The following is a 26,401-nucleotide window of genomic DNA, read 5'->3' on the forward strand; positions in this document are numbered from 1 at the left end:
GCAGAGGTTGACAACCAGTTATTAATTGTGACTGACCGCTCGATAGTAAAATCGTCACAAAACTTTCGATTCGAACAACTCAAATCAGTTTCTGCCATGCTTGAATTTTTTTTTTCCCCATCTTCGGGCAGAATGATGGGCCGCGAAAATGTTATCCCACCAAACATTCTGTTTTCAGGGCGTGCAATTCTTAAAGAGAATGTTGAGAATGTTTTTAAAAAAGAAAAAATCCAAACATGGCAGACGTTGATTTGAGTTGTCCGATTCGAAAGTTTAAATTGTTTAATTGCCGGATTATTGTTGAAAGATGGTTTGCCAATGCTGGCCTTGAGATATTACATTTCGGGCGTTTTGGGGAATCGGTGGAGAGTGAAACTGTCCGCATGGAAGTCTATATGATCGAAGCTGGGCGTTACGGTAGGAACGTTCAGCTTAGCTTAGCTTAGGGCAGACTTTAACATGCGGATTTGTTCCCTTAGAGTGATCTCCCCTTTATGACGGTTACCCGTGTGGAGTGGTAGACTTTCACTTTGATAATGTATATTCTGATATAACTATTTACCATTGCCCGATTGGAAATGTGATACAGATTTATGTAGTTTGATGTAATCTTCATTGAATATGTTGTCAAAGGAATGATGAGAGTGATCATATCCGAAACATTACTGATGGTTTCGATAATTGGGTACTTCATAATACCCCACAACACCAGTACACAATACCAAAAACACCAGAACTTGCGAGAAGAGTAGAATTGTAGTTTCGCAATATTCTGCCCATGGGATTTCTCAAAATGTCGTCATGGTAAAGTGACAATGCGTTATTTTCTGAAAGTGTGAGTTGTAACCCCAACTTGATTCAGAATTTTAATAATTTCTGAGATTTCTGAGTGAGATTCTCTGAGAGGAAAAATCAAAATTTAGAAAGTACTTTCGGACTGGGAGTAGAGTGATTTCATTCTACTTTCTAGAGATTTAGGAAAACGTAGTGCTATATCTTTCTGATTGTTTGTGTGCACAAGTGTCTTTTTTTTTCTACAGATGTTTTGAATTTGCCAGGTGCTATTATTTAGTAATGATAAATATTCCTACAGGTACATTGAATTACCGCTTTACACCACGGACAGTTGATGACATAAACATGTCAAGGTTAGTTGAGACATGCCTGTCGCCTGGGGTGTATCAGCTAGTTTGTGAAGTAGGCGTAGCTAAGACCCAGGCTGAAGATGACCCCAGAGCATACCTGACCAACAAACTACTGCTTAATTGGGACACTGTACAGATGCTCATTCAAGGTAAAAAAGCAAATTTTAGTCACACCATAATCACTGATGTAAAACGATCCACATGTTACTGGTAAAGGAATGGTTAAAAGAACATGCCTAATTAGTAATTACCGGCACCAGTGATTGGTCATCAACAATTGGCATCTGAATAGGATTGAATACCTGGATAAAGGAAAGAATCCGCTTGTCTGACATACTTATTGCTACATATACTGTTGTAAATAGTCCCTGCCAGCTACATATGTACATGTCGTAAGCTTGTGAATTTCATATCATTATTGCATTTCTTCTGAAAAATGTCACAGAAGGAGATGTGAATGGAGAGCCCACAGACTTTAGCGGATGTGTTAAAAGCTTAGCACCCTTGTTCTCAGCGGTAGAGAGGTATATGAGTGGGTTGTCATGTGAACAGTTTGCCAGTCAATACCGGCATCTTCTGACATGGACAGGTAATCCTCAGGTAAGAGAAACTCATATCTTGACAATAAACATGCCTAGCTATGTGTATATTTTGGTGAGCAGATCCCGGCCAAGTGGTTAGGGTGCTTGCCTTTCCTTCACTAGAAGTTAGAACACATCAGGCACAGGTTCGATCCTGGCGTTTGACAGGGTATTTGTGGATTCTCCCAGCGTTCACTGCTTGTCGGACACTGGTGACCATGAGGGGATGATAACGCTCATGGTTGTTGAAGACCACATGTCTTTCCATCAATACGTTTAACTTGCCAAAGGTAGGCGAGTTACCCAGGGCACTCTCGTTTTCCTCCATCATTCAGGAATGTTGACTGTTATCATTTTAAATGGAACATTCTTGCGTATGGCATTAAACAGCAATCCAGTAAATAAATGAATATAAATATTTAGCAAAGAGAAATTGTGAAAGTAGCAGTGCACCTTTTTGACTACATTATGTTTGACACCCTTCCCTCTTTGGCAACTCAAGGCCCAGAATATAACCTGTAGTTGAAATTGTGGACTAACGGCGTGGTTGATAGAGAAATTGATTTTTTCGCTAAAGCTGTAATATGGTGTATCAGGCCTGCAGGTGCACTACAGTAACAGACTTGTAACCAATTTCTCATTTCAGATTTGCCTGCGTTGTTTTGAATATTTAAAGACAGGTGTTCGATCTTCAGGCTTATTGAGTCTGCTGCTGAGTACGGCTGTACTGGAGAGAGCACTGGGGGATGTAAGTATCTACATGTAGGATTCATTGAATTTTATTTATTAATTTGATTGAGGTTTAATATCATACGCATTTTTCATGTATACGATTTCGGTCAATTTTACAGATGAAGGAAACTAGAGTGTCCAGGAGTGTCCAAAACCACTGACTTTTGGCAAGTTACTGACGAACTGTCCTACATGTGATTTATTTATTTATTTCTTTATTTGATTGGTGTTTTATGTGGTACTCAAGAATATTTCACTTATACAACGGCGGCCAGCATTATAGTGGGTGGAAACTTCGCACAGCCCGTTGGAAACCCACGACAGGTTGCTGACAGACCTTCCCACTTATGGCCGGAGAGGAAGCCAGCATGAGCTGGACTTGAACTCACAGCGACTGCATTAGTGAGAGACTCCTGGGTCATTACGCTGCGCTAGTGCGCTAACCAACTCCCAAATTTGAGGTACTGGTACAGATATAATATAGCGCCAATGCTTTCACTTATTGTCACTAAGGTCACTAGAAATGGAGAGGGGAATCTACAAATTCCCTGTTCCCCACACACCATGTGCCTCATGACTAATGATCATGCACCTTACTTACTGAGCAACATTCTTCTCCATTCCCTTTACGGTTATTGCTTATACTGTATTAATTTTCTGAATGCTTTGCTTCTACCCCAGCTGTATTTAACCCGAGGGAAACAATGTCCATCTCTACTCAAAGACTTGCTCATGACATCAGAGCTAGAGGCCTTGTTAGGTGCTAGTGTGGTAAGTGTACGCGGCAACAAGTTGTCACGGCAACAAGTAAAGTTTTCCTCAATATTTCTTACATTCCAAAGGTGCATATACGTAAGAATGGTAGAGAATTTAGAGAATAGTTCACTCAGATGATTTGCTCAGATGTGAGAGTATGACATTGACTAATCATTAAAGTAGAGGAGATAATTCAGAACTAATGACAAATGAAAACAAAACCATTCTGGCAAAGTTTGACAGATTGATAATAGGTTTTTAATCTTACAATTGCATTAAGACAATATTATATATTTTCCATTTGGATTTTTATTTTTTCTGCGTGAAAAGTGAGTATATTATAACAAATTTAAAAACTGATGCCTATCGCTTTTGGAAAGTTTTATCCACGCTTGTTTAGGGACAGCAGATTTTTCATTTTGCTCTGATGAAGCACTTGTACCTTCACCTATAAACTTCATGGTTGAAAGAAAATTTACAGTGAATGCTATCAAATGCTTTCTCTATGTACCTAAGACTTTAAGCATATAATAGAGACTGTTTTGAAGGGGCAATTGCAGACATGTCATCAGTTTAGTACAAACAAGTTTTTTCGTGGGTTTATTGTTCTGGATTCAGATTAGGTTTTTGCGAGTGTTGATAGGACCCCCCACATCTCTGAACCTCCGGAACTTAGTGTGGCATGGCTTCCCTGCTCCCTCTGAGATTCCACTACAGTAAGAAGGCTTCTCTTTGTTTTACTCATAAATTATTCATCCTTAGTGTATCCATTACAGGTACCTGTAAAGACACAGAACTCATTTAAATACCCATGTGGGCTTTAGGGGTGGGGTCCAGTAACCCCTCACATACCTCCCACATCTTGTTAACTGGACAGAGCAACTAACTGATAAAATAGCTCTGCGACAAAAACATGTACCACCACATGTGAGAAAATTTTTTGTAATTCTTTGATAAATTAATTGAAATAAACCACTAATGTTTAAACAAAAACTGTCTGTGACCTCACTCGTTTTGTGCCGTGATATATGTATTAGTACATAAACCACCTGGCAAGCTCTTTACAAATACCTTCTCAATATGTAGTGCTTAAAGAAGCAATTCCAGTAGTACCACCACCTGGGCTGGCTGAGAAAGTGTTTGCATCTAAAGTCCGTTTGATGGAGAAAACCAGGCATATTCCTTTGTCAAGAAACTTTGTAAATCTATTTTGTTTCTGCATTAAAATCAATGAATTGGGATTTTCTGACCCAGGCTTTGTCATTTTCTGAAGTTTCTTTATTCTTCTCCAGCAGTGCCTACGTCATTGTTTTACATAACATGACGATTTGTCAGATTGAAAAAATCAGACTGAAAAAATCAGAATCAAATATTTTGAGGGGCTTCCTTTAGGCACTCTGAACACAAATCACTCCAACCTAAACTGTTGTCTGGTGCTGTGTGGAATAAAAATGCTATGACCAGCAGTGTGTCTCAATGAATGGTGGTTTATGTTATTTATTTATTTGATTGGTGTTTCATGCCGAACTCAAGAATATTTCACTTATACGACATGACCACCTTTTTGGTGGGAACATTAATGGTGGAGTTGAAATCAAACTCAATACCATGATAACTTCTTTCGGGTATATTGACCGTCCTAGATAGCACAGTTTGTAGAGCATCCGCTTCGGGAGCAGTAGATCCAGGATCAAACCTGGGTCGAGTCACACCTAAGACTTTAAAAGCTTGGCGTTCAGCATGAAGGCGATAGTGCAATGACTCGTTGACCTGTATCAGTATAATGGCTCGGGCGAGGTGGCTTACTTGCCTTCGTTAAGTCGCCTCAGTGAAGCAGCACTAGATAAAAAAGCGGTGGAAATCCATCCTGCAACAAGGAGGTACATTAAATACACCCTAAGGGTTCCTAAGGGTTCCTTCATCCTCATGTGACTGAAAAATTGTTGAGCATGACGTTAGACCCCAAACACTCACTCACTCACTTTTCCAGGTATAATTATATGCTGTTGATGGTGGCTGTTACTCTGGGGCACCTGATCACAACATCCATGGATGCAGATTCCATTCCACACAGATGTCCTGTTAGTTTTCATCAAGTGGAGAAAATTACTACAAAATTCTCAGGTAAAATTCTCAGGAAAAATTCTCATACTTATATTCATTCTCATACTTATATTCATTCTCATACTTATATTCATTCTCATACTTATATTCATTCTCATACTTATATTCATTCTCATACTTATATTCATTCTCATACTTATATTCATTCTCAAGACAGAATTGATTAAAGTAAACAAGACATAGTACCTGTTAAGCCAGGTAATAAACCCTGTATTGCAATCCACGGGCCTGGGATGTTGCAATAGAAAACTAGAACCCATGGCTTACTGTCACCTGACACCTCTTGACAGTGACATAACTGACTAAAAGTTAAATCTCGAGGTATGGCTCAAAGTGACTCAGATGTACGGAAAGTATGAATTTCTTTTATATCATATGGTAATCATAACAATATATTTTTTGTGTCATTTAACCATTTGAAAAAGCCAATTCTTTTTGCTAAGTCAGCAAATTTGAATCACATTTTGGTGGCAGATGCATGTACGTGTAAATGGTGAATGTTGTAAAGGTAGGCGTTTCCACTAACTGCATTGCGATCATTCTTTTTTGTACTTTTATTTTCAGTATCACTGTCAATTCTACCAAAAGTGAAATGGAAGCATTTGTGCAGAAATTCACAGTTCATTTTGCCACAGTTTTTACCTGTCTGGGAAGATGCCTTTGACCTCTATCAAGAAAACAGGTATATGTAGGCCTAGTTTGCAAGTATTGATTCGTGGTGTGCTAAATTCTGCTACAGCTTTGTGTACAGATAGCCATGCAGGTTTAAAACGGATGTTTGACATGACACTCCACATTCGTAAAGGTACTGGGTAATCATGCTTAATCTCCACAGAGTTTTCCCATTTATCACAAAATAATAATAAAACAATCAACTTGCTGCAAAGTGTGTGAACTAAAATCATTGTGATTAAAACTGAGGGAAACATGAACTGTTGGTGACAAAAGCATAGACTAACTGCTCAGTGAAGCGTGAGCTTGTTTATTGCTTTTGTGAACAGTCAGTATAATCCACTAACCACTCCTGATGCTCTCCCATGGCACCCAGTCGGTGAAAACCACGATCAGCACAATGTGTCCTGGGGTGCACTTTTTAAATCCCACCGTACTTGGACTTGTGTTGTAGACGGTATGGCGAAAGTGTGACCCTGTTGTTTCCTCTGCTGGAAAATGGGTTACGATGGATGTTTGCTGAACTTAATCATTGTCCTGATCGTGTGCTTACAGCTGAGGTAAGTATACTAATGTACACACAGCTGAGGTTTGTATACAAATTTACACACAACTGAGGTATATTTACAAATGTACACACAGCAAAAGTATATATATATATAAATGTACACACAGCAGAGGTATTTGTACAAATATACACAAAGCTGATGCATGTAAACAAATGTACACACAGCTGAGGTATGTGTACAAATGTACACAAAGCTGAGGTATGTGTACAAATGTACACACAGCTGAGGTATGTGTACAAATATACACACAGTTGAGGTATGTGTAGAAATGTACACACAACTGAAGTGTATATACAAATGGAGAGTGTAAATGAACATGTATGATATTCCTGATGTAGCAGAATATTAGGTTTGGTGATGAACAGAGACACTCAGCTCAGTCCAAGACAAATGTATTCTGAACTGAAGCACATGTAGTTTATACAGGCATGTTTGAGCTCCTGCATTCTTCTGCTGTGGCTGAAAAACGAGTGCTTTGCAGATGTGTTAGAAGCTGTGTTAAAACTCTCATCGTTAATATGGAGGGGAATAACGTACATACCGGTCAAGTTCTGCCATTTTAGTCTGATGATTGTTTCTCTCCCTATTTCAGTCATCAGTGTTATACACCACATTTGATGAAGTAAGTTTGAAAACTTTGTACATTCTTCCCGTGAAATACTATGTGTATCTACATGTATAACCCACTTTATGTGGTATTGCTGAGAAGTGAGAAGTCTTTACTTTGAACCATTCTGATGGTGCTGTTGTGTGACAATGCAAAGTTTTACTCTGGTGCGTATTGACCCAGGAGCCTCTCACCAATGCGGTCGCTGTGAGTTCAAGTCCAGCTCATGCTGGCTTCCTCTCCAGCTGTACGTGGGAAGGTCTGCCATTAACCTGCGGATGGTCATGGGTTTCCCCCTGGCTCTGCCCGGTTTCCACCCACCATAATGCTGGCCACTGTCGTATAAGTGAAATATTCTTGAGTACGGCGTAAAACACTAATGAAATAAATAAATAAATAAATTTACTCTGGTGTACAAGACAAGTAGGTGTGTACAGTGAAATCTACTTGTCCTCTAATGGATTGTTTCCTTCATGTCAATGGAGTGATTTCCTTCATGTTAATGGATTGTTTCCTTCATGTCATATTGAGTGTGTGCATCTGTACTGTCTTTTACGGTGCAACCAAAAAAGATGGTCATTTCATAAGGTTGGTTGCAGTAGGACCATCCTGTTTTTGTTTTTTTTTTTATTTTTATTTTTTGGTTACGTATTCGGTAAAACTCATTTCTTCTAGCATTCATTTATTTATTAGCATCAGTTTATGTTTAATGTGTGAAATACATATAATTTGAAAATGCAAAAATACTTCTGCTGTTGTCATTTTGTGCACATAGTGATACTGTGGTAATTAGTTTGTGCAAGAACAAGGTCACTGTTCCATGCTTGATATGTTCATGCTGGAAAACTTAAAGTTTTGTGCTGGTAAAAAAGAGGACTGTATTATCCGCCTGGCTTTTGGAGACGATATTAATGATACATTGGGGCCTCTGTGGCTCAGCTGGTTAGCACGCTAGCACAGTGTAATGACCCAGGAGCCTCTCACCAATGCGGTGACTGTGAGTTGAAGTCCAGCTCATGCTGGCTTCCTCACAGACCGTACGTGGGAAGGTATGCCAGCAACCTGCGGATGGTCGTGGGTTTCCCCCTGGCTCTGCCCGGTTTCCTCCCACCATAATGCTGGCAGCCATCGTATAAGTGAAATATTCTTGAGTACGGCGTACAACACTAATCAAATAAAATATATAAATAATGATATATTGCCTCCATTATTGTTTTCAGATACTGGCACGTCTTGTAGCGGGCAAAGAAAACAAGCTATTATCTAAACTGGGACCACATTTAGTTGTAAGCATGCACATGTCTGTTATACATACCAAACTTCAAAGTGGAGAACAAAATAGGAAGAACTTTTACATATTAATGGAAGTAGCCATGTCTTAAGTTCTCAAGACTTGCAGTACATGGAGTAGATCAAAGTAAACAATGTCAAGAACATCAGTCCAAACATCAATCATCAATACATGAAGGTAAATGTTAATAAGGAGTGTTTATTAGTTATCAGCCCCTAAGGACTGTATCATGCGAACCCTAATTAGTGTATTAGTTATTGGTTTTTATGTATCTATTTTATCAAGGTTTTACACCATAGGTCAATTTATCATTAAAGACAATAGGAGCTGGTTTATGACTGAAAGGAAGCCAAATGCCTATGGTAAACTGCTGCCCTTTGCCAGCTAAGTGTACCAGACAAACCTCCTGGTATAAAACCAAGGTTGCCCTGGGCACTGGCCGCTATGATATAAAGTGAAGTATTCTTGAATACTGTGTTAAATTCTTCAACCTTTTCGCATGTTTGCAAGGTGTTTATTCAAGCATATTCTGAAGGCATTATTCTGTGTACACTGATAAAAAAAATACTTTTTTAAAAACTCTGAAATTGGCCAACCCAACCATTGTAGTTTTGTCTCCAGAATAAATTTAAAATGTGTATAAAGTTGCCCTTTCATATGTAAAAATATTGAGGAATTAAGGTACGGTGTAAAATACATATCAAATAAATTAAATAAATAAAAAAACAATGCTGGAAACTAAGCAGCGTAGGTCAGGGACCATGGCTTCTGTGAGACCAGTTCTTTAGCTAACTATAAAGCTAGGGAGTCCAGGCAAATTTATCTGGTGCTCTTGATACATCTGACCAGTGCTGTTGTTATGTTTAGTATCACCTTCACATGAATATCCAAGCCTTTAGATCAGACATGGACAGTGTGTTAGAGTAAGCTTCAACAGAAAGTTGCAGATCTGGATATGAAGAGACATGGTGGGAATTGTGGACTAGTATATAGTTCTAGTACCAGAGAAGTATTAACACTGTTTAAGTAACGGCGTTTACTTTATGTCTGTGCTCAGGACTTGCTGCAGGACCTAATGGTGTACCCAGAGGGTCCGAGGTTCAGAGACAGACTGGGACATGGAGAAGCCAATTTCTTGGACATCACTAAACAGCAGGCTGATGCCGTGTGGGTAACAGCCCTGGCATTGCTCTACACATTTACCTCCCCTTGCCATGAGCAGGTCTGTAAAGGAATACTGATTTCTTGTTTAAAAACTTATTTTTCAGCTATATACAAATTTGCTGTAAGAACGCATTATCTAGTAGGAATGCCTACTTTGAGAGGTGTTTGTTTTGGAGTGGGTGAGTGTAAGGGGAATATGTCAGATTTAAAGTTTTAGTGCAGTTAGTTTAAAGAGAAAAATCATAACAGTGATATTATTTTCTCTGTGTTTGTGAATATGTAAATCTTAGTTTGATATCTCTGTACATTCCTGTATTGTATAGTTTTGGTATTGAAAAGTTTCTGTAAGTTTAAGAAAATGTTACCTTTGATTTAGTGCTAATCACATGTTATGTTTGACAGCAGGATGACCATGCCGAGACTGTGTTGAGTGAACTGCACTCGTATACAAGCGTATTCCACCCAGTCTCTCTTCTCACCGACCAGGTACACATATATGTATACATGTATGTATAGGACAACTTTTACACATGGGTCAATAGCTGATTCCACATATTGTCATCATTTAAGTCAAAACTTTTTTAATTTATTTTTTTGATTTTTGGTTTACGCCAGCTGAAGAATATTTCACTTATACAACGGCAACAGCATTATGGTGGGAGGAAACCAGATAGCCCCAGGGAGCCCCAAGGGGAACCCACGACCATCTGCAGACTGCTGCCAGACCTTCACACGTAAGGCCGGAGTCTTTACTTTAAGCCTTGTCACAGTGATTGCTCAATGTACTCACAAAGCAGACGCAGTTCACAAGCTCTGTCGTCTATCCGCATTGCTCAATGCAATCACAAAGCAGACACAATTCACAAGCTCTTTAGTCTATCCGCATTGTTTAATGCACTCACAAAGCGGCACAGTTCACAAGCTCTGTAGTCTATCCGCATTGCTCAATGCACTCACAAAGCATACACAGTTCACAATCTCTGTAGTGTATCCGCATTGCTCAATGCACTCACAAAGCGTACACAGTTCACAAGCTCTGTAGTCTATCAGAAGAGATTGCTCAATGCACTCACAAAGCGGACACAGTTCACAAGCCCTGTAGTCTATCAGCAGAGATTGCTCAATGCACTCACAAAGCAGACACAGTTCACAAGCTCTGTAGTCTATCTGCAAAGATTGCTCAGTGCACTCACAAAGCAGACACAGTTCACAAGCTCTGTAGTCTATCTGCAGAGATTGCTCAATGCTTTCCCAAAACAGACACAGTTCACAAGCTCTGTAGTCTATCAGCAGAGAGTAATGTGTTTTAGAGGGTACCCGAAATGCTCGGGTTTTTTTATTTCTTAATGCATAGTATGTGGCATAATCTATGAAACTACAGGAAGTTTCAGTTTTCTTCTTGGGGCATAAAACGGGCTTTAAACTTCAGTTTTCTTACAGATGTCAGCGTTGAGTCTGGTAATTAAGTAGCCCTCTGTGGCAATGTCAAGGGTAGCTATCAAAACAGCTTTGTTGTGCGGTAGAGCCCGAATTGAGGGTGTTGAGTGGGACCGAATTCCCACTTTTTTTTTTTTTTTTTTTTTTTGGCTTTTTTTGGCATATCTTCTTCATGTTCCTTAAAACTGCATGTAGACTTTTAGTTTTATAGTACCTTTTCATTTACCTTTTCATATGGCTTGGAACTGATTTGGAACAGACAGGAAAATGCCCCATTGTTACCACTGCACGTACATGTAACTAATATTGAAAGATTAGTTCTTTTCTTTGCTGACAGATATGTTTGTTTCCTTTCTCTTGCAGATATCATCATTAACAGAAATCTTATCTACCTGGCTTAGCAACATACACTACACTCCTGACCTGTCAAAGATGTGAGTGTTTTTTTGGTCAGGAATATGATGCCAAAATTTATAGACATATCCGTTTTTTGAAAGATTGTGAAAAAATATTAATAATTGTGTTATAGGCTACATGTACATCAGTATTAAGCAGATAGATACAGTGTACATATTCTTAGCTCGTACTAAATGATGTGACCTTGTGCTAGTGGGAACATTCAGTATATCTTCTGTTTTTATTTATTTGTTTATTTATTTGATTGTTGTTATAAGCCGTACTCAAGAATATTTCACTTATGCGACAGCGGCCAGCATTGTGGTGGAAGGGGAACCAGGCAGGGTGCGGGGGAAACCCATGACCCTCCGCAGGTTGATGCAGACCTTCCATATACGGCCAGAGAGGATCTTTTGTTGTAATATTGATTAAGAATGATGTATAAAACGTTGAACCTGGTCATTTTAATATAGTGACCAATTCTTGAGAACTGTTTAAACAAACAGATGAAATAGTTTAAATAATTAAGTAATTACACATTGGAATATTTCATGCCCAATACACCTTTAAGTTTAATTTGTAGAAAATTAACACAAACATAATTAAAGAGATGTATTTTTTGTTGATTTTTTGGTGAACTAATGGAATGTCTGTTTGGCTACATGTAGGCTCTCTCAAGGTGACTGGGATAATGCATTGCCAGGGAACGCCCTCTATACAGAGTTATTGCCCTTAGTTGAGCAGACTGGCTTACCATTACTGCAGCAGATTCATCACTATACAGGTCTAGAGTTGGATGACAAGTAAGCAGAGAAGACAACAAGATCTGTAGAATTGTTTGATATACTGCATTTACTGCATCATCTGAATTCTAAATAAATTATCACTTTGTGACAAACAGGGGATGAACAAGCTTTGTTAACTACAGTTTACGCAAGGTCCTGCTAAGACCATGTGTTCTGTTTACGTCTATTTCAATTTAGAACAACAGTGTGTTTGGTAATCACAGAACTGTATCATCGGTATTAAGGAATGTGACATTGAGAAAATACAAACAAAAACGCCTGATATCCAAACAAATAGTATCAGCTCTGTTCAGTGTTCAATGGGCAGATGTTCCTTTTAGTTTGGCGCTTAGTGAGGGTGAAGTTTGTGGACACAAGCATCATGTTTAGCGGTTCTGCTTGACTTTGTCCTGCATGTTTGTAAGCATTTGACCTAGCTGGCGGTACCGACTTCAGGCCAATTACTGAACTTAGCAGGACCTTCTGATTGATAACAGGCCCTTTCATTCAGATTTCTTAAAATTGTAATAAAACTGACTTTGCTAGGGAAAAATAATGCAAAGTATATATAATTTTTGTTTACAATATTTTTCTTAAAGCAGTGACTCTCCCAGGGCGGTTTTCTTGCCAGCTCATCCTGACAAGTTACTGTAGTATCCTGCCCAACATGTATGCATTGTGACACGGGCAGCCATTCTCAGTTTCCCGCTCATAAATATGTCATTCAGAGTGCATCAGTTTAACACTTGAGTTAACTGCAAAATCCAATTTTTTGCATTGATATCTGTCTATCCATTATAAGAAACCACACTGACAATCAAGAGCTAATAGGTTTTTTGATGTGACAGTCTATCACATGACGCTTTCAGCGCTTGTGATTGGCCATGTTGATAAGGGGTTCTACAACATGGCTACTCGCAGTGAATTGGCCATCAGTGCCATATCTGCATTGCCGAACTTCCTCTTCTTGGCTTTCAAAGCTTCATACAATTTTTCACATATTGTCTGTGATAAGTGTGTCCTATATCATTTTTTCTATGTATATATAGTAGCAGACTGTATGTTTACTTTAAACACTCATGAAGTTGAAAAATATATATATAAACTTATAAATAGTTCAGGCCAATTGTAGGAAGCCATGTTTCAGCTGTAAGTAAGAATGTACAACCTTTTCACAACACTTAATTTTTGGTACTGTAAGTTCACATTTTTACTACACATTGAGAAACATTTAATAACAGATTCTCTGGAAAGTGAAACTATTCACATCATGAAATCTGAAAACATACATGTCCAATACTAATTCAAACAGGATATTTGATTTAAATTGGAAATGAAGATGAATATATTTATATTCATATATTATAGAATATTGTTTCACGTATGTCATGAACGTTTGCCTTGTTTCTGTGTTATTCTGTCTTCTTGTAGACATATGCCTATTAACATAAAGTACATCTGCAGATTTCTGCTTCCTGATGGTAATGCGATGGCAGCTGTGATTACAGTGTTGAAGTCTGCTAGAATCTCAACATTGAGAAGAACAATGTCTGTGATTGGTCAATCATCTATGGCTATGGTAAGTTATGTTCCTTCTCTCCTCTGGATAATTTTTACTCTAATCAGAGATTTTTCGGAGGTTTAGTGCCTGGATCTTGTGAAAAGGACACAGAAATACGGAATGGCTGAAGACCCAAGGAAGTGCAGTGTTGATTATCATAAAAGTGCTTAAGCAAATTAGGTAATAATTAGGTGATGACAAATAGTGTAAGTGGGCATTGCCTTTGACATTCCCGGTTTGTACACTGTACCTACATTCCACTGATTCCCAATATGCTCAGTGAATTAACTTTTGGCTATGGAATGAATAAAATATGCTGTAAATGCCTTTTTATTTGCGTGGTACTAACATTCGCGGATTTTACGGCAAACACCTTACCACGAAAATAAGTGCCATCAAATATAAAACCCATATAGCATTAACATAGCGTTACAGCTATAAATTTGTTAACAAGCACTATAGTTGTAATACATTTTCAGACACACTAATTAAAAATACCTAATTAGAATGTATTCTGGCTTTCACAAATCCAGCTTAATTGATCGTCAGTTAATCTGTCTTTTAGGGAGCCTTAGGTCTGTCTAAGTATTGTCACATTGCGACATTGTTGTTGTTCTTGATTTATTGCCGCGGTTAGAGACATACAAATCAATAATTTGTTCCTGCCGTGTGTATGTGATACAATATACATACAATGAGAGAAGCTTTTTTTCTATCGACTGTACTTGCCTTTCAGTCAGATCACCTTTCCAATGCACGCGATACATCGCTCGGGGGTTTTCGCACTTCAGACTTCCTTTTCGTAATGATGATTTCTGAGAAATTTACTCAAATCTGTCACAGTTCACTCAAAGTTTCACTCACGCTGCTGATGCATGAGAATTAAACAGTGGGATTTATTTATATCACATTTAAACCTTCGTCGTCTCCCAAAGTGAGTGACACAAATATTTGCTCACACAGGAAGGAAGGGCTTTGTCTTATAAAGATTACCAGTCTTCAAAAGATTAAAAGCTTAGGAGGATTATTTTCCTTTGTCTGATCAAGTTACTGTATTGTTTACAATTTTTGTCACATCTTACAGGTACAAACAAGTTTAAATGATAACATTGTTACTTGAAAGCTTGAGTTGTTTTATTACTTGACATTTCTGTATTGAAGTTTGATTTATGTTTACCAGTTGTCCAAAAATTCTGTTAAGATCCGCAGAAGTTGATTCCGGCGAATGTGTCTTCTTACCAAATCCACGAAAGTTTTTGCTGGCAAATGAAAAGGCATTTACGGTATATAGTATAGAGCACATGCATATGTATTGCTAATTGATCCTTCTTACTATCTGGTATTGTGTGTGGTGTACATGCTGCTATCTGAAGGAGATAGACATGACGAGGAAGACCCAGTCTGAATGTGAGCTAGTGTGTGAGGCTGGAGATGATGAGGTTAGCTGTAGTATGGAGGAGATAGACCTGACGAGGAAGACCCAGTGTGATTGTGAGCAGGTGTGTGAGGCGGGAGATGATGAGGTTAGCTGTAGTATGGAGGAGATAGACATGACGAGGAAGACCCAGTGTGATTGTGAGCAGGTGTGTGAGGCGGGAGATGATGAGGTTAGCTGTAGTATGGAGGAGATAGACCTGACGAGGAAGACCCAGTGTGATTGTGAGCAGGTGTGTGAGGCGGGAGATGATGAGGTTAGCTGTAGTATGGAGGAGATAGACATGACGAGGAAGACCCAGTGTGATTGTGAGCAGGTGTGTGAGGCTGGAGATGATGAGGTTAGCTGTAGTATGGAGGAGATAGGCCTGACGAGGGAGGTACTGTCTGAATGTGAGCAGGTGTGTGAGGCTGGAGATGATGAGGTTAGCTGTAGTATGGAGGAGATAGGCCTGACGAGGGAGGTACTGTCTGAATGTGAGCAGGTGTGTGAGGCTGGAGATGATGAGGTTAGCTGTAGTATGGAGGAGATAGGCCTGATGAGGGAGGTACTGTCTGAATGTGAGCAGGTGTGTGAGGCTGGAGATGATGAGGTTAGCTGTAGTATGGAGGAGATAGACATGACGAGGAAGACCCAGTGTGATTGTGAGCAGGTGTGTGAGGCTGGAGATCATGAGGTTAGCTGTAGTATGGAGGAGATAGACCTGACGAGGAAGACCCAGTGTGATTGTGAGCAGGTGTGTGAGGCTGGAGATGATGAGGTTAGCTGTAGTATGGAGGAGATAGACATGACGAGAAAGGTACTGTCTGAATGTGAGCAGGTGTGTGAGGCTGGAGATGATGAGGTTAGCTGTAGTATGGAGGAGATAGACATGACGAGGAAGACCCAGTGTGATTGTGAGCAGGTGTGTGAGGCTGGAGATGATGAGGTTAGCTGTAGTATGGAGGAGATAGACATGACGAGAAAGGTACTGTCTGAATGTGAGCAGGTGTGTGAGGCTGGAGATGATGAGGTTATCTGTAGTATGGAGGAGATAGACATGACGAGGAAGACCCAGTCTGAATGAGAGCAGGTGTGTGAGGCGGGAGATGATGAGGTTAGCTGTAGTATGGAGGAAATAGACATGACGAGGAAGACCCAGTGTGATTGTGAGCAGGTGTGTGAGGCGGGAGATGATGAGGTTAGCTGTAGTATGGAGGAGATAGGCCTGACAAGGAAGACCCAGTCTGAATGTGAGCAGGTGTGTGAGGCTGGAGATGATGAGGTTAGCTGTAGTGTGGAGGAGATAGGCCTGACGAGGGAGGTACTGTCTGAATGTGAGCAGGTGTGTGAGGCTGGAGATGATGAGGTTAGCTGTAGTATGGAGGAGATAGGCCTGACGAGGGAGGTACTGTCTGAATGTGAGCAGGTGTGTGAGGCTGGAGATGATGAGGTTAGCTGTAGTATGGAGGAGATAGGCCTGACGAGGAATGTGAGCAGGTGTGTGAGGCTGGAGATGATGAGGTTAGCTGTAGTATGGAGGAGATAGGCCTGTTGAGGAAAGTACTGTCTGAATGTGAGCAGGTGTGTGAGGCTGGAGATGATGAGGTTAGCTGTAGTATGGAGGAGATAGGCCTGATGGGGAAAGCGCTGTCTGAATGTGAGCAGGTGTGTGAGGCTGGAGATGATGAGGTTAGCTGTAGTATGGAGGAGATAGGCCTGATGGGGAAAGCACTGTCTGAATGCGAGGAGGTGTGTGAGGCTGGAGATGATGAGGTTAGCTGTAGTATGGAGGAGATAGGCCTGATGGGGAAAGCACTGTCTGATTGTGAGCAGGTGTGTGAGGCTGGAGATGATGAGGTTAGCTGTAGTATGGAGGAGATAGGCCTGATGAGGAAGGTACTGTCTGAATGTGAGCAGGTGTGTCAGGCTAGACATGATGGGGTTAGATGTAATATGGAGATATAGACCTGACGAGGAAGACCCTGTCTCATTGTGAGCAGGTGTGTCAGGCTGGAGAGGATACGGTTAGCTGTAGTATGGAGGATATAGGCCTGACTAGGAAGACCCTGTCTGATTATGAGCAGGTGTTTCAGGCTGAAGGTGAAGAGGTTAGCTGTAGTATGGAGGAGATAGACCTGACTAGGAAGACCCTGTCTGATTATGAGCAGGTGTTTCAGGCTGAAGGTGAAGAGGTTAGCTGTAGTATGGAGGAGATAGAGCTGACTAGGAAGACCCTGTCTGATTATGAACAGGTGTTTCAGGCTGGAGGTGAAGAGGTTAGCTGTAGTATGGAGGAGATAGAGCTGACTAGGAAGACCCTGTCTGATTATGAGCAGGTGTGTGAGGCTGAAGGTGGTTAGCTGTAGTATGGAGGAGATAGACCTGACTAGGAAGACCCTGTCTGATTATGAACAGGTGTTTCAGGCTGGAGGTGATGAGGTTAGCTGTAGTATGGAGGAGATAGGCCTGATGAGGAAGACACTGTCTGAATGTCTGCACATCTCAGAAAATGTCCTCCAGGCTCTGGAGCTCAGACAGCAACAGTTGGAGGCAAAACAGCTGAGATCCCGTCAGAGAGATACCTTGAAACGACTTCTGACCAGGTAAACACATATTTAACTTTAAAGGAAGTTATCCCTCTCTGTATGTCTGGTCTCTCTGTTTCTCCACAACTTTTCATCAAGTTGACATCACACTTTGCCTGATGTAATACTGAGGAGCCAAGGAAGTGCATTGTCAAGTATTCAGAATTGTCCATTGTATATGCAAATTAGGCAATAATGACATCACAAGTCTCATGTTTTTACTTGTATAAAGTACTTGCTAATAGTGTGGCATATAGGTAGGCTTTTTAATGGCACTGCTCTATTTTCATTTCACTTTTACAACTTTCACATTTAAGGGTGAAACTTCTGCCAAACTGCATGTGGAACAACAGTTAACAGCATATACTGTTGATATTTATAATGAAATTTCCCAAATTTATTAACATAGCAGCAAAAACACTTTCGAAGTGCAACTGTTCTTAAAGTGCTCATTTTTAGAGCAGTCCAAGGTGAACCAGGCTTATTTTTGCTAATGTACATACATCGTATTTGTAGGAATTTCTTTTGACTTTTATACTTTTCTGCTTTGTAGCACTTCGCAACACTTTTGAAATCTCATTGTTTCTACTCCTGAGATAGAATATATAAAAACTTGAAGTGTTAAAACTTTTACAAATCTTTTTCCTCACAGTCAGCTGAAGATGATTTATTGTAGCTTAGCTTTTTGCTGTACAGTATGCGTGTGATGTTAATAGTATGTTCCAGAAATTATTCCATTGCACATTTCAGCACTATCATCATTCTTTTTGCCCTGTTACAGTTATCCAGGATAATTCTTTTTTTTTTCTGTATCTGTTTGCAGTGTGCCATGTTTGTCAGTGGGGTTGAGGACCGTGATCGCTGTGACTCTCTCTCAGCTTATTGTCCCAGCTTCAAGTGGTTACAAAGTCAGCATCAGGTAGAGCCCTCTGTCTTCATAATCTTTTAGTTTAATAATAATACCACAGCAAATGACCTAAAATTTCACCAATGTCTAAATCACACATTTTACCTGATTCCGAGATTCTGTCGATCTTATGAAGATGTTTTGCCGTTTGGAAGGAAGGAAGGATATCTTACTGGAAAAATGTAAGTTCCAGCACCGAAAGTCCAATTTTATGACATTTACCTGTATCTGAAAATGCACTTTTTCGGAAGAAATTTAGGGTTATTTCTCGAATGTTCTGTTTTACATGGTGGTATGCAGATATATTGCAAAACCTGTAAGGATGTATTGATTATGCTGGCAAAATCTGTACAGATACATCGTATATAACATACTTTTATAGATATTGCTTTACATGATTGTACTTGTGTGTTTTATTTAGCATCCACTTCAACTGACCAACACATTTACATTGTTTCTGACATTTTTGTATTACTTTTTCAGAAACATTCATAGAATTATAATTTGATTTTTTATTATAAAGAAAGTTGGTTCGGTATGGAGTTAAATAATTTTTATAAGCATAGTTTATATGCATTTGCAGAGTGGTGTGATAGTGATGGATTGTAGTTAAAACAGTATGTAGTTAGTAGAAGCAAAAACTCTCACTGAAAATGGTTGATTTTTGCATGTACCCTATATTCAATTGTTCAATGAACACTTCCTTAGTTCATGACAGCCATGGGGTTAGATAAGAACAGCTGATGCATTATTCTGCATTGTTTTGTTCCAGGTTTCAGAAGACCATGTTACAATATTGTGAGAATGTAAGGACTTGTACTGCTGGTCATAAAAACAATTGGTTAGAAAGTGTGGAGCTGATGAAAAAGTTTGTGCGTAGTCTGTTGAAAGAATGAAGGGACTGGTGAGAATGTCTTCAAAGGGAAAAAAAATGTTACAGGTATGTTGAAACATATGCTCATTCGACACTTAGCCCTGTCCATTTGCCCTGTCCATTTGACAGTTAGCTCTGTCCATTTGACAGTTAGCTCTGTCCATTCCACAGTTAGCCCAGTCCATTCCACAGTTAGCCCTGTCCCTTTGATAGTTAGCTCTGTCCATTTGACAGTTAGCCATTCGACAGTTAGCCCCATCCATTCGACAGTTAGTCCTGTCCCTTTGATAGTTAACCCTGTCCATTTGACAGTTAGCCCTGTCCATTTGACAGTTAGGCGTACCCATTTGACAGTTTAGTAGCCATGTCCATAAGATAAAGTAAGTTGTATAGACCTGTGATAGCAGTATTATTTTTCATCACCAGTTTTTTGCAGTTTTCATATAGAGAAAGGTTAGCCTGGCATGATTATTAATTTGGAATCTACAACATAATTATTCCAACCCATACCTTAGCACAAATGATCGGAGGTTTGGGCTGTTCTGGAGTCTTTGGTGATTTTTGATCTGGTCAATCTATCTTCCAAACTGATCATTATATACTTTAAACACTTTTCCCACATTCCTGCTGGGTTTGGGAATGCAACCAAATCACGAAGGGTTTCTATAATTTTTTAGAATGTTGCCCCAGGCTGGCCACCAACAATATTTTTTTTAATACAGCGTAATGCACCAATGAAATAAATAGACTGGATGTGCCATAATGCTTTATTTGTTGTGTTTTTTTTGATTGTGTGTGTAAGAAACCCATGCCCATACTAAAGTATGATATTTAAATTATTTAATCATTTCAAGCCATGCACAAGATATGTGTATCTCGCCAGCAGTTAAATCTGTGTAAAAAGCACAGATTATTTACTCAAGTTTGAACTTGTGATATTCAGGGGGATAACTCAGGTTCATGATCAATGCAAAATTGTTCCTGAGTATGTGATAGTTGGTTCTGCGGGAACTGATAATTTTACTTCAGAATTCAGTTAAGATTTTCACACAGAATTACGAAGTTCATATGTTGATAAAGGAAAGAATAATTGGACAGTGTGGCTGTCAGTATCAAATGTTTGATCACACTGTCACACAGCATGATCAGGGTGCTGGTGACTTGTTATTTTGAATGATCAGTGTGCTGATCACTTGTCATGTTGTATGATCTAAGTGTTGATCACTTGTCATGTTGTATGATCTAAGTGTTGATCACTTGTCATGTTGTAATGATCAGAGTGTTGATCACTTGTCATGCTATATGATGTCATAGTGTTGATCACCTGTCATGTTTGTATGGTCAGCATTGATCACTTGTCATGGTGTATTATCAAAGTATTGATCACTTGTCATGTTGTATGGTCAGTGTTGATCATTTATCGTGTTGTATGATCCAAGTGTTGATCACCTGTCAAGTTGTATGGTTAGAGTGTTGATCACCTGTCATGTTATATGGTCAGAGTGTTGATGACTTGTCATGTTGTATGGTCAGTGTTGACCACTTGTCATGGTTCACATTGTCAGTGTGTTGATCACCTGTTCATGTTGTATGGTCATATTTTTTATTTTATTTACATATATAAAATGGTGAAACTGAGAGCTTGTGAATCAATAGGATTCCGAAATGATTGGGCTACACCCAGACTAGGTATATTGTGATTCATACAAACCAACATGGTATGCTCTGCTCTCCATCCTCACTTAAAGAAAAAAAAACGATGTAGGCATCACTAAATAGACCACTTAAAACTAGGCATAAATATACTTTCATTTATTTTCTAGATTTTGAGAAATGAGTCAAAGGCACTCAAACATTTGAATTCTGAGCTGGGCTTTATGGACCGTACTATCAAAGTTTAGGAACTCTGATATCACAGGAAATTTTTCCAACTCTAATCACTATACTCAGTTTTTTAAATAATTCTTTTCACCTATGAGCAAATGATTACTGAAATAATGTTCCCAAAAATTCCTTCCTTTGGGTCGACATCTGGGCCCACTTGCATGAAACGCTCTTAACATTAAGAGCACGTAACTACTATGGTGACGTAATGCCTACAGTGCTGGTTGTCATGGTAGTTACGTGTTCTTAAAGTTAAGAGGGTTTCATGCAAGTGGGCCCTTTGAGAAAAAGGTGATGTGATGTCAGAGTTCCAAAATACCGTCAGTATGGCTCATATAATCTCACCACAGAGTTCAAATATTTGAACCCCACTCTTCAACACTCTTAAAAAAATCTGAAGAAATATATAAAAGTGTTTTAGCCTAGTTTTCAGTTGTCTTTAAGAAGAACATTACTTGATATTTTAGCTTTCTTTTACTTTTAACATATACCAACAACGCCTGTGTGATGAAGGGCAGATGATTTTTTCTTACTCTCAAGATCATTTCTTTGTAGCCGTGACAATGAACGGCTACATACACACAATATCCAGAATAATGAAAGTGCAAAAAATCCCCCCTGAAAATCTAAGAGAAATTACGCCCCCCCCCCCCCCCCACCACCTCCACCAACAACAACAACAAAAAAAACCATAAAAGAATAAAAATATGGAAAGAGCATTTGTAGTGAAGTTTTCAGCACTTGTCCATGACAATCTGATTTATTTATTTGTCAGTCTTCAGCCACATGTGTGCAAATAACTGCTGGCTGAGCAAATTGGCAGTGACAATGGTGCCCTGTACAAGTAGCTGATAAGCTGTAGGGTCTGTTCTGCTCTGGTATAAAGATGCTGTCTACAGAGTCTCCAGTTACCTTCTGCTGCTTCTAAGTGACATACTAAATGAAAACTTCCTCCCCCGTTTGGTGTAATTAGTTGGAAACAATTTCTCTGGTGCTCCAGAGCACACCAAAAATGTTATTAAAGATTGCTGTAAGTAAAGCTTTTCACAAATTGCTATGTGTAGCTAGCCTCTGCTTTTAACCTGAACTTGTCAGTCTACATTTCGTTTGGGATTGAATCAGGCTGTAAACATGAAGGGTGCACCGTAGCACGGCTTAACAACTCCCTATTTCTCACTGTGAAAAGTTTTTGTTTTTTGAGGGGAAGGATGGAAGTGCGCTGTGGAGAGTAGGGTGTTCTTTGAATGTTCTGACCACAAACCCAATTTCATGGCCATGTAAACTATCTGGAATTTACATTTTCACCACGCTGATATTTAAATTTGTCCATGCTATGAAAAAAAATTTGTGGTAGGTGCTTTTTGATGAAAAGCAATCAGGTATGTAGTAAGAGCAGAAGTAAAATGATTTTTATTTACTTTAATATTGCAGTGTATCTGATCCCTATGACACTTTTTGAAGGTGTTTGAGAAATGACATCTTTACTGTTTAACTCTAGCTGACCAATAAAGAATTAAACATTTAGAACTTTACAATATAACAATATACATGTACAGATGTTTCATAAAAACTAGAAGAAAGTCATATAGTTTTGGGCATTTTAACACCCTTTAATAGCTAATATAAACATGATCAAAAATGCAATAATTGTGCCCTTGCTGTATTTTTTTTTTAAATTTTTTTATTTATTTATTTTTTTTATATTTTTTTTTTTTTTTTTTTTTTTGTAGAATTAAAATCTGTATGAGTTTGTTTGATTTCCTTTGCTATTGTGAGGGGTAAGTAGGGTTTTCCTGTCAGCTGAACCAGATGTGCTATTCTGGGATCTGTGTGAGTATGGACTCCGGTTTCTACTTAACCTCACCCACTTTATATTATCGCTTGTGGCAGTTCACATGCCTTTGTTTACTGCATTTAACATGGGAGGCTTTCCATGATCTAACTGCAGGAAATTAAAGCTGAATAAAATTTGAAAAGCTACCCCAGCATCAAACCCTGTGTACCTTAAAACCCAGGATGAAATGGCAAGTATCAAGATAGCCTGAATGGTTTTGCTAAATTGTATAGAAGCTGCAGTGTATTAAAACCGTTACCGTATTTTAAGTTTTGGATGATCACATAAAAACGAAAGTTTTCATGTAAGTCTGTACTTTGCCTAGTGTGACTTGACATCCTAACATATGGCATCTCCCATCGCTGATGCGGAGCAATAAATGACTGTGTTGTTTCAAATGATTTTGAGTCACTTCGGGAGCGGTAGATCCAGAGTGAGTCCTGGGTCGAGTCACACCTAAGACTTTAAAGAGGAAGTTGTAACTCCCTCGCTTGGCGTTCAGCATGAAGGAGATAGTGCAATGACTGGTTGAGCCGTATCAGTATAATGGCTCGAGCGGGGCGGCTTACATGCCTTCGGTAAAGCCATCTCAGTGAAGCAGCACTATGCTTTTGACAACTTTCCAGCACAGTTGCCTCGTTAAAAGTCTCATATTGAGGATTATTATCGTGTCATATAAGGCAATGTTGTGGATTTTCAGAAAAACTTCACTGAGTAGTTTTCAGTCATAGTTTGGAGTAAATTTATGTTGTTCATCATAATTTTTTTTTTAACCATGGTGCTATATATGTTCATTAGGTTTCTTTCATATAATTTAATATTTTCACCTTAAGTTTCTTAAGAAACTGGAGCAGATTTTTATGTTCTCTTGCCTTTTTTCTGAACATTCTATAAATCTTTGGAAACGTACTGAATATACAAATATATACCTACATATGGCGGTACTATTCGTCACTAAACGTTAACCTTGCAATGTGTATTTGTGTGTACATTAGTCACATGATCATGTGTGCATGATAAGAAACCCATGAGTTAAGACAATACCTTGTTGTTCTCAATTTACCAATATGATTCTCTCCTCCTGTTTTAAGGGGTGTTCACCTTAAGATCTAGAGTTCTAGTCCAAATCAGACTTTGTTTTCTTTGTAAACACGTCATGAGTTGCAGGAACATTTTTAAAGAGCTGGTGTTTAGGGTATCCTGTTTTGGGAGCTGTGGTCAATAAAGTCCAGCTGGGCCGCAGACTGACCTAGGGTCAGACAACTGGGCGGAGTTGTGTGCATAAGTCTGCCAGAGTCTCGGCAGTCAAATTTCAGCTTTCCAGCTGGGCATTTGTTTGTGAGTTAGCTTTAACCCTCGGTACGGTACTCTGTATCTGCTTTTACACGCTGATAAAAGGGATGCCACATACAATACATGCATATTGATAATATGAATGGTGAAGTTCCATCAAAGCCTTCGCATGGACAGAAATTCATCCACCCATTATTCCATGGACTTCTTCACCAAGTGGATCAGTACTTAAATAATTAGACCAGCATTAAAGAAGGGAGATTAGTTGGTGAAAAATCATGCAGATTGTGAATGACTTAAGAACTTAACATTTCACATGAGGGTGAATAGTTGGTTACATAGTACATGATTTTATAGTGATTTTATACTGTACATATTGAACACAGCTGTACACTTGCTAAAATTTTATAGGTAATACAAAATTGAGGGAGACATGGTATTCCACTGTTTTAAAATTATAATTGAAAATGGTGATAATTGCCCTTTTTAGCTCCTTGATGTTCTCCACAGAACAAGCCGCTGAACAGTGATTCTGTATCTCTCACTACAAGAAGAAGAAAAAAAATAAGGAAAATGTTTTTTAGTTTTCTGTGTTTTCATCATCTTTCACTATACATGTACATGTATATAAGCCAGTTCTAAAGATAAGCAAACAGGTCTCTTCTGACTATAAACATGTCTGTATGCTGATGTCTATTTGCAGAAGTCAAATTTTCTTAGAGTATAGTGTGAATAATGTGTTGCAAGAAAGGTAATTTGTAAGAGAGGTGCCAAAAGCATAGCAGCATGTATTGCAGGAAGCGTCACATGTAAGCATAGGAGCATGTGCTGCAGAAGTGTCACATGAAAGGATAGCAGCATGTGCTGCAGGAAGTGTCACATGAAAGCATAGCAGCATGTGCTGCAGGAAGTGTCACATGAAAGCATAGCAGCATGTGCTGCAGGGAAGTGTCACATGAAAGCATAGCAGCATGTGCTGCAGGAAGTGTCACATGAAAGCATTGCAGCATGTGCTGCAGGAAGTGTCCACATGAAAGAATACATGTAGCAGCATGTGCTGCAGGAAGTGTCACATGAAAGCATAGCAGCATGTGCTGCAGGAAGTGTCACGTGAAAGACTGTAGTAACTTTGATTTACAGTAGCTTTAATTATCACCTGGAAAAACATTAGTGGGTACAGATAAACCAGTAGTCAGCAGAAACAGGCAGGATTTACTGTTCTGTTACCTGTTGCCTCGATAGTTCTGTTTTGTGCTGCACAAAAAAAAAAAAAAAAAGGCACATCATATGAGTGGGAATGTTGTCACAGTTGACCGTCTACCACTGACATTTAGGCTCATCTGTACGGCTCCCTTGAGGTCAGTGGTACTAGAGTATTTTCAGCTGTTTTTTGTATGACCTATGCCTTTTCTTTCTACCTAAGTAAGGCCATGTGTACAAACACTTACAACAATACCCCACTGGGGCTTCATGTCACCCCAATTTCCTGCTGGAGTCAGCTCAATGTTTAAGCTTTGATTCTGCTCCTGGAATTTTCCTGCTGACATCGCCTGAGGTAAAAACAAGCCAAGCTTTTAGATAATTCTGTATGTTATACATTTGTTGATTAAATGATGACTAGTGAGTATACAGGTTCTTTTGAGGAAGTCTTAAAGTTGTTGATGCCTTCAGTTGTCAGATGGAAAGTCACATTTTTGTGAAGCATGTAATAATTTGACAGAAGTTTATCTGTTCATCGAGTACCCAGGGCCAGCTTTCCGTAAACTTCTTATTAAATGGCAGAAGAA

At 39.1% G+C, this 26,401-nt stretch overlaps 1 protein-coding gene across 1 annotated transcript in view; it reads left to right on the plus strand.

Annotated features, from left to right (window-relative positions):
* Positions 1 to 893: 893 nt before the first annotated feature.
* LOC135462070 (uncharacterized) overlaps positions 894 to 26,401 on the plus strand; it is a 55,123-nt gene continuing 29,615 nt past the window's right edge. Inside the window, exons 1-22 of the mRNA XM_064739423.1 lie at positions 894 to 1,294; positions 1,591 to 1,745; positions 2,373 to 2,474; positions 3,140 to 3,229; positions 3,833 to 3,930; positions 5,205 to 5,338; positions 5,903 to 6,020; positions 6,465 to 6,570; positions 7,172 to 7,201; positions 8,407 to 8,472; positions 9,535 to 9,699; positions 10,044 to 10,127; positions 11,442 to 11,512; positions 12,143 to 12,277; positions 13,691 to 13,838; positions 15,572 to 16,222; positions 16,328 to 16,726; positions 16,819 to 17,133; positions 17,238 to 17,573; positions 17,662 to 17,840; positions 18,646 to 18,741; positions 19,502 to 19,669. Coding sequence (XP_064595493.1) covers positions 1,075 to 1,294; positions 1,591 to 1,745; positions 2,373 to 2,474; positions 3,140 to 3,229; positions 3,833 to 3,930; positions 5,205 to 5,338; positions 5,903 to 6,020; positions 6,465 to 6,570; positions 7,172 to 7,201; positions 8,407 to 8,472; positions 9,535 to 9,699; positions 10,044 to 10,127; positions 11,442 to 11,512; positions 12,143 to 12,277; positions 13,691 to 13,838; positions 15,572 to 16,222; positions 16,328 to 16,726; positions 16,819 to 17,133; positions 17,238 to 17,573; positions 17,662 to 17,840; positions 18,646 to 18,741; positions 19,502 to 19,625 — 3,822 coding nt within the window. The 5' untranslated portion in view covers positions 894 to 1,074 and the 3' untranslated portion in view covers positions 19,626 to 19,669. The remainder of the gene's footprint in view (positions 1,295 to 1,590; positions 1,746 to 2,372; positions 2,475 to 3,139; positions 3,230 to 3,832; positions 3,931 to 5,204; positions 5,339 to 5,902; positions 6,021 to 6,464; positions 6,571 to 7,171; positions 7,202 to 8,406; positions 8,473 to 9,534; positions 9,700 to 10,043; positions 10,128 to 11,441; positions 11,513 to 12,142; positions 12,278 to 13,690; positions 13,839 to 15,571; positions 16,223 to 16,327; positions 16,727 to 16,818; positions 17,134 to 17,237; positions 17,574 to 17,661; positions 17,841 to 18,645; positions 18,742 to 19,501; positions 19,670 to 26,401) is intronic.

The sequence above is a fragment of the Liolophura sinensis genome, chromosome 1 (assembly GCF_032854445.1).
Source record: "Liolophura sinensis isolate JHLJ2023 chromosome 1, CUHK_Ljap_v2, whole genome shotgun sequence".
Taxonomy (NCBI): domain Eukaryota; kingdom Metazoa; phylum Mollusca; class Polyplacophora; order Chitonida; family Chitonidae; genus Liolophura; species Liolophura sinensis.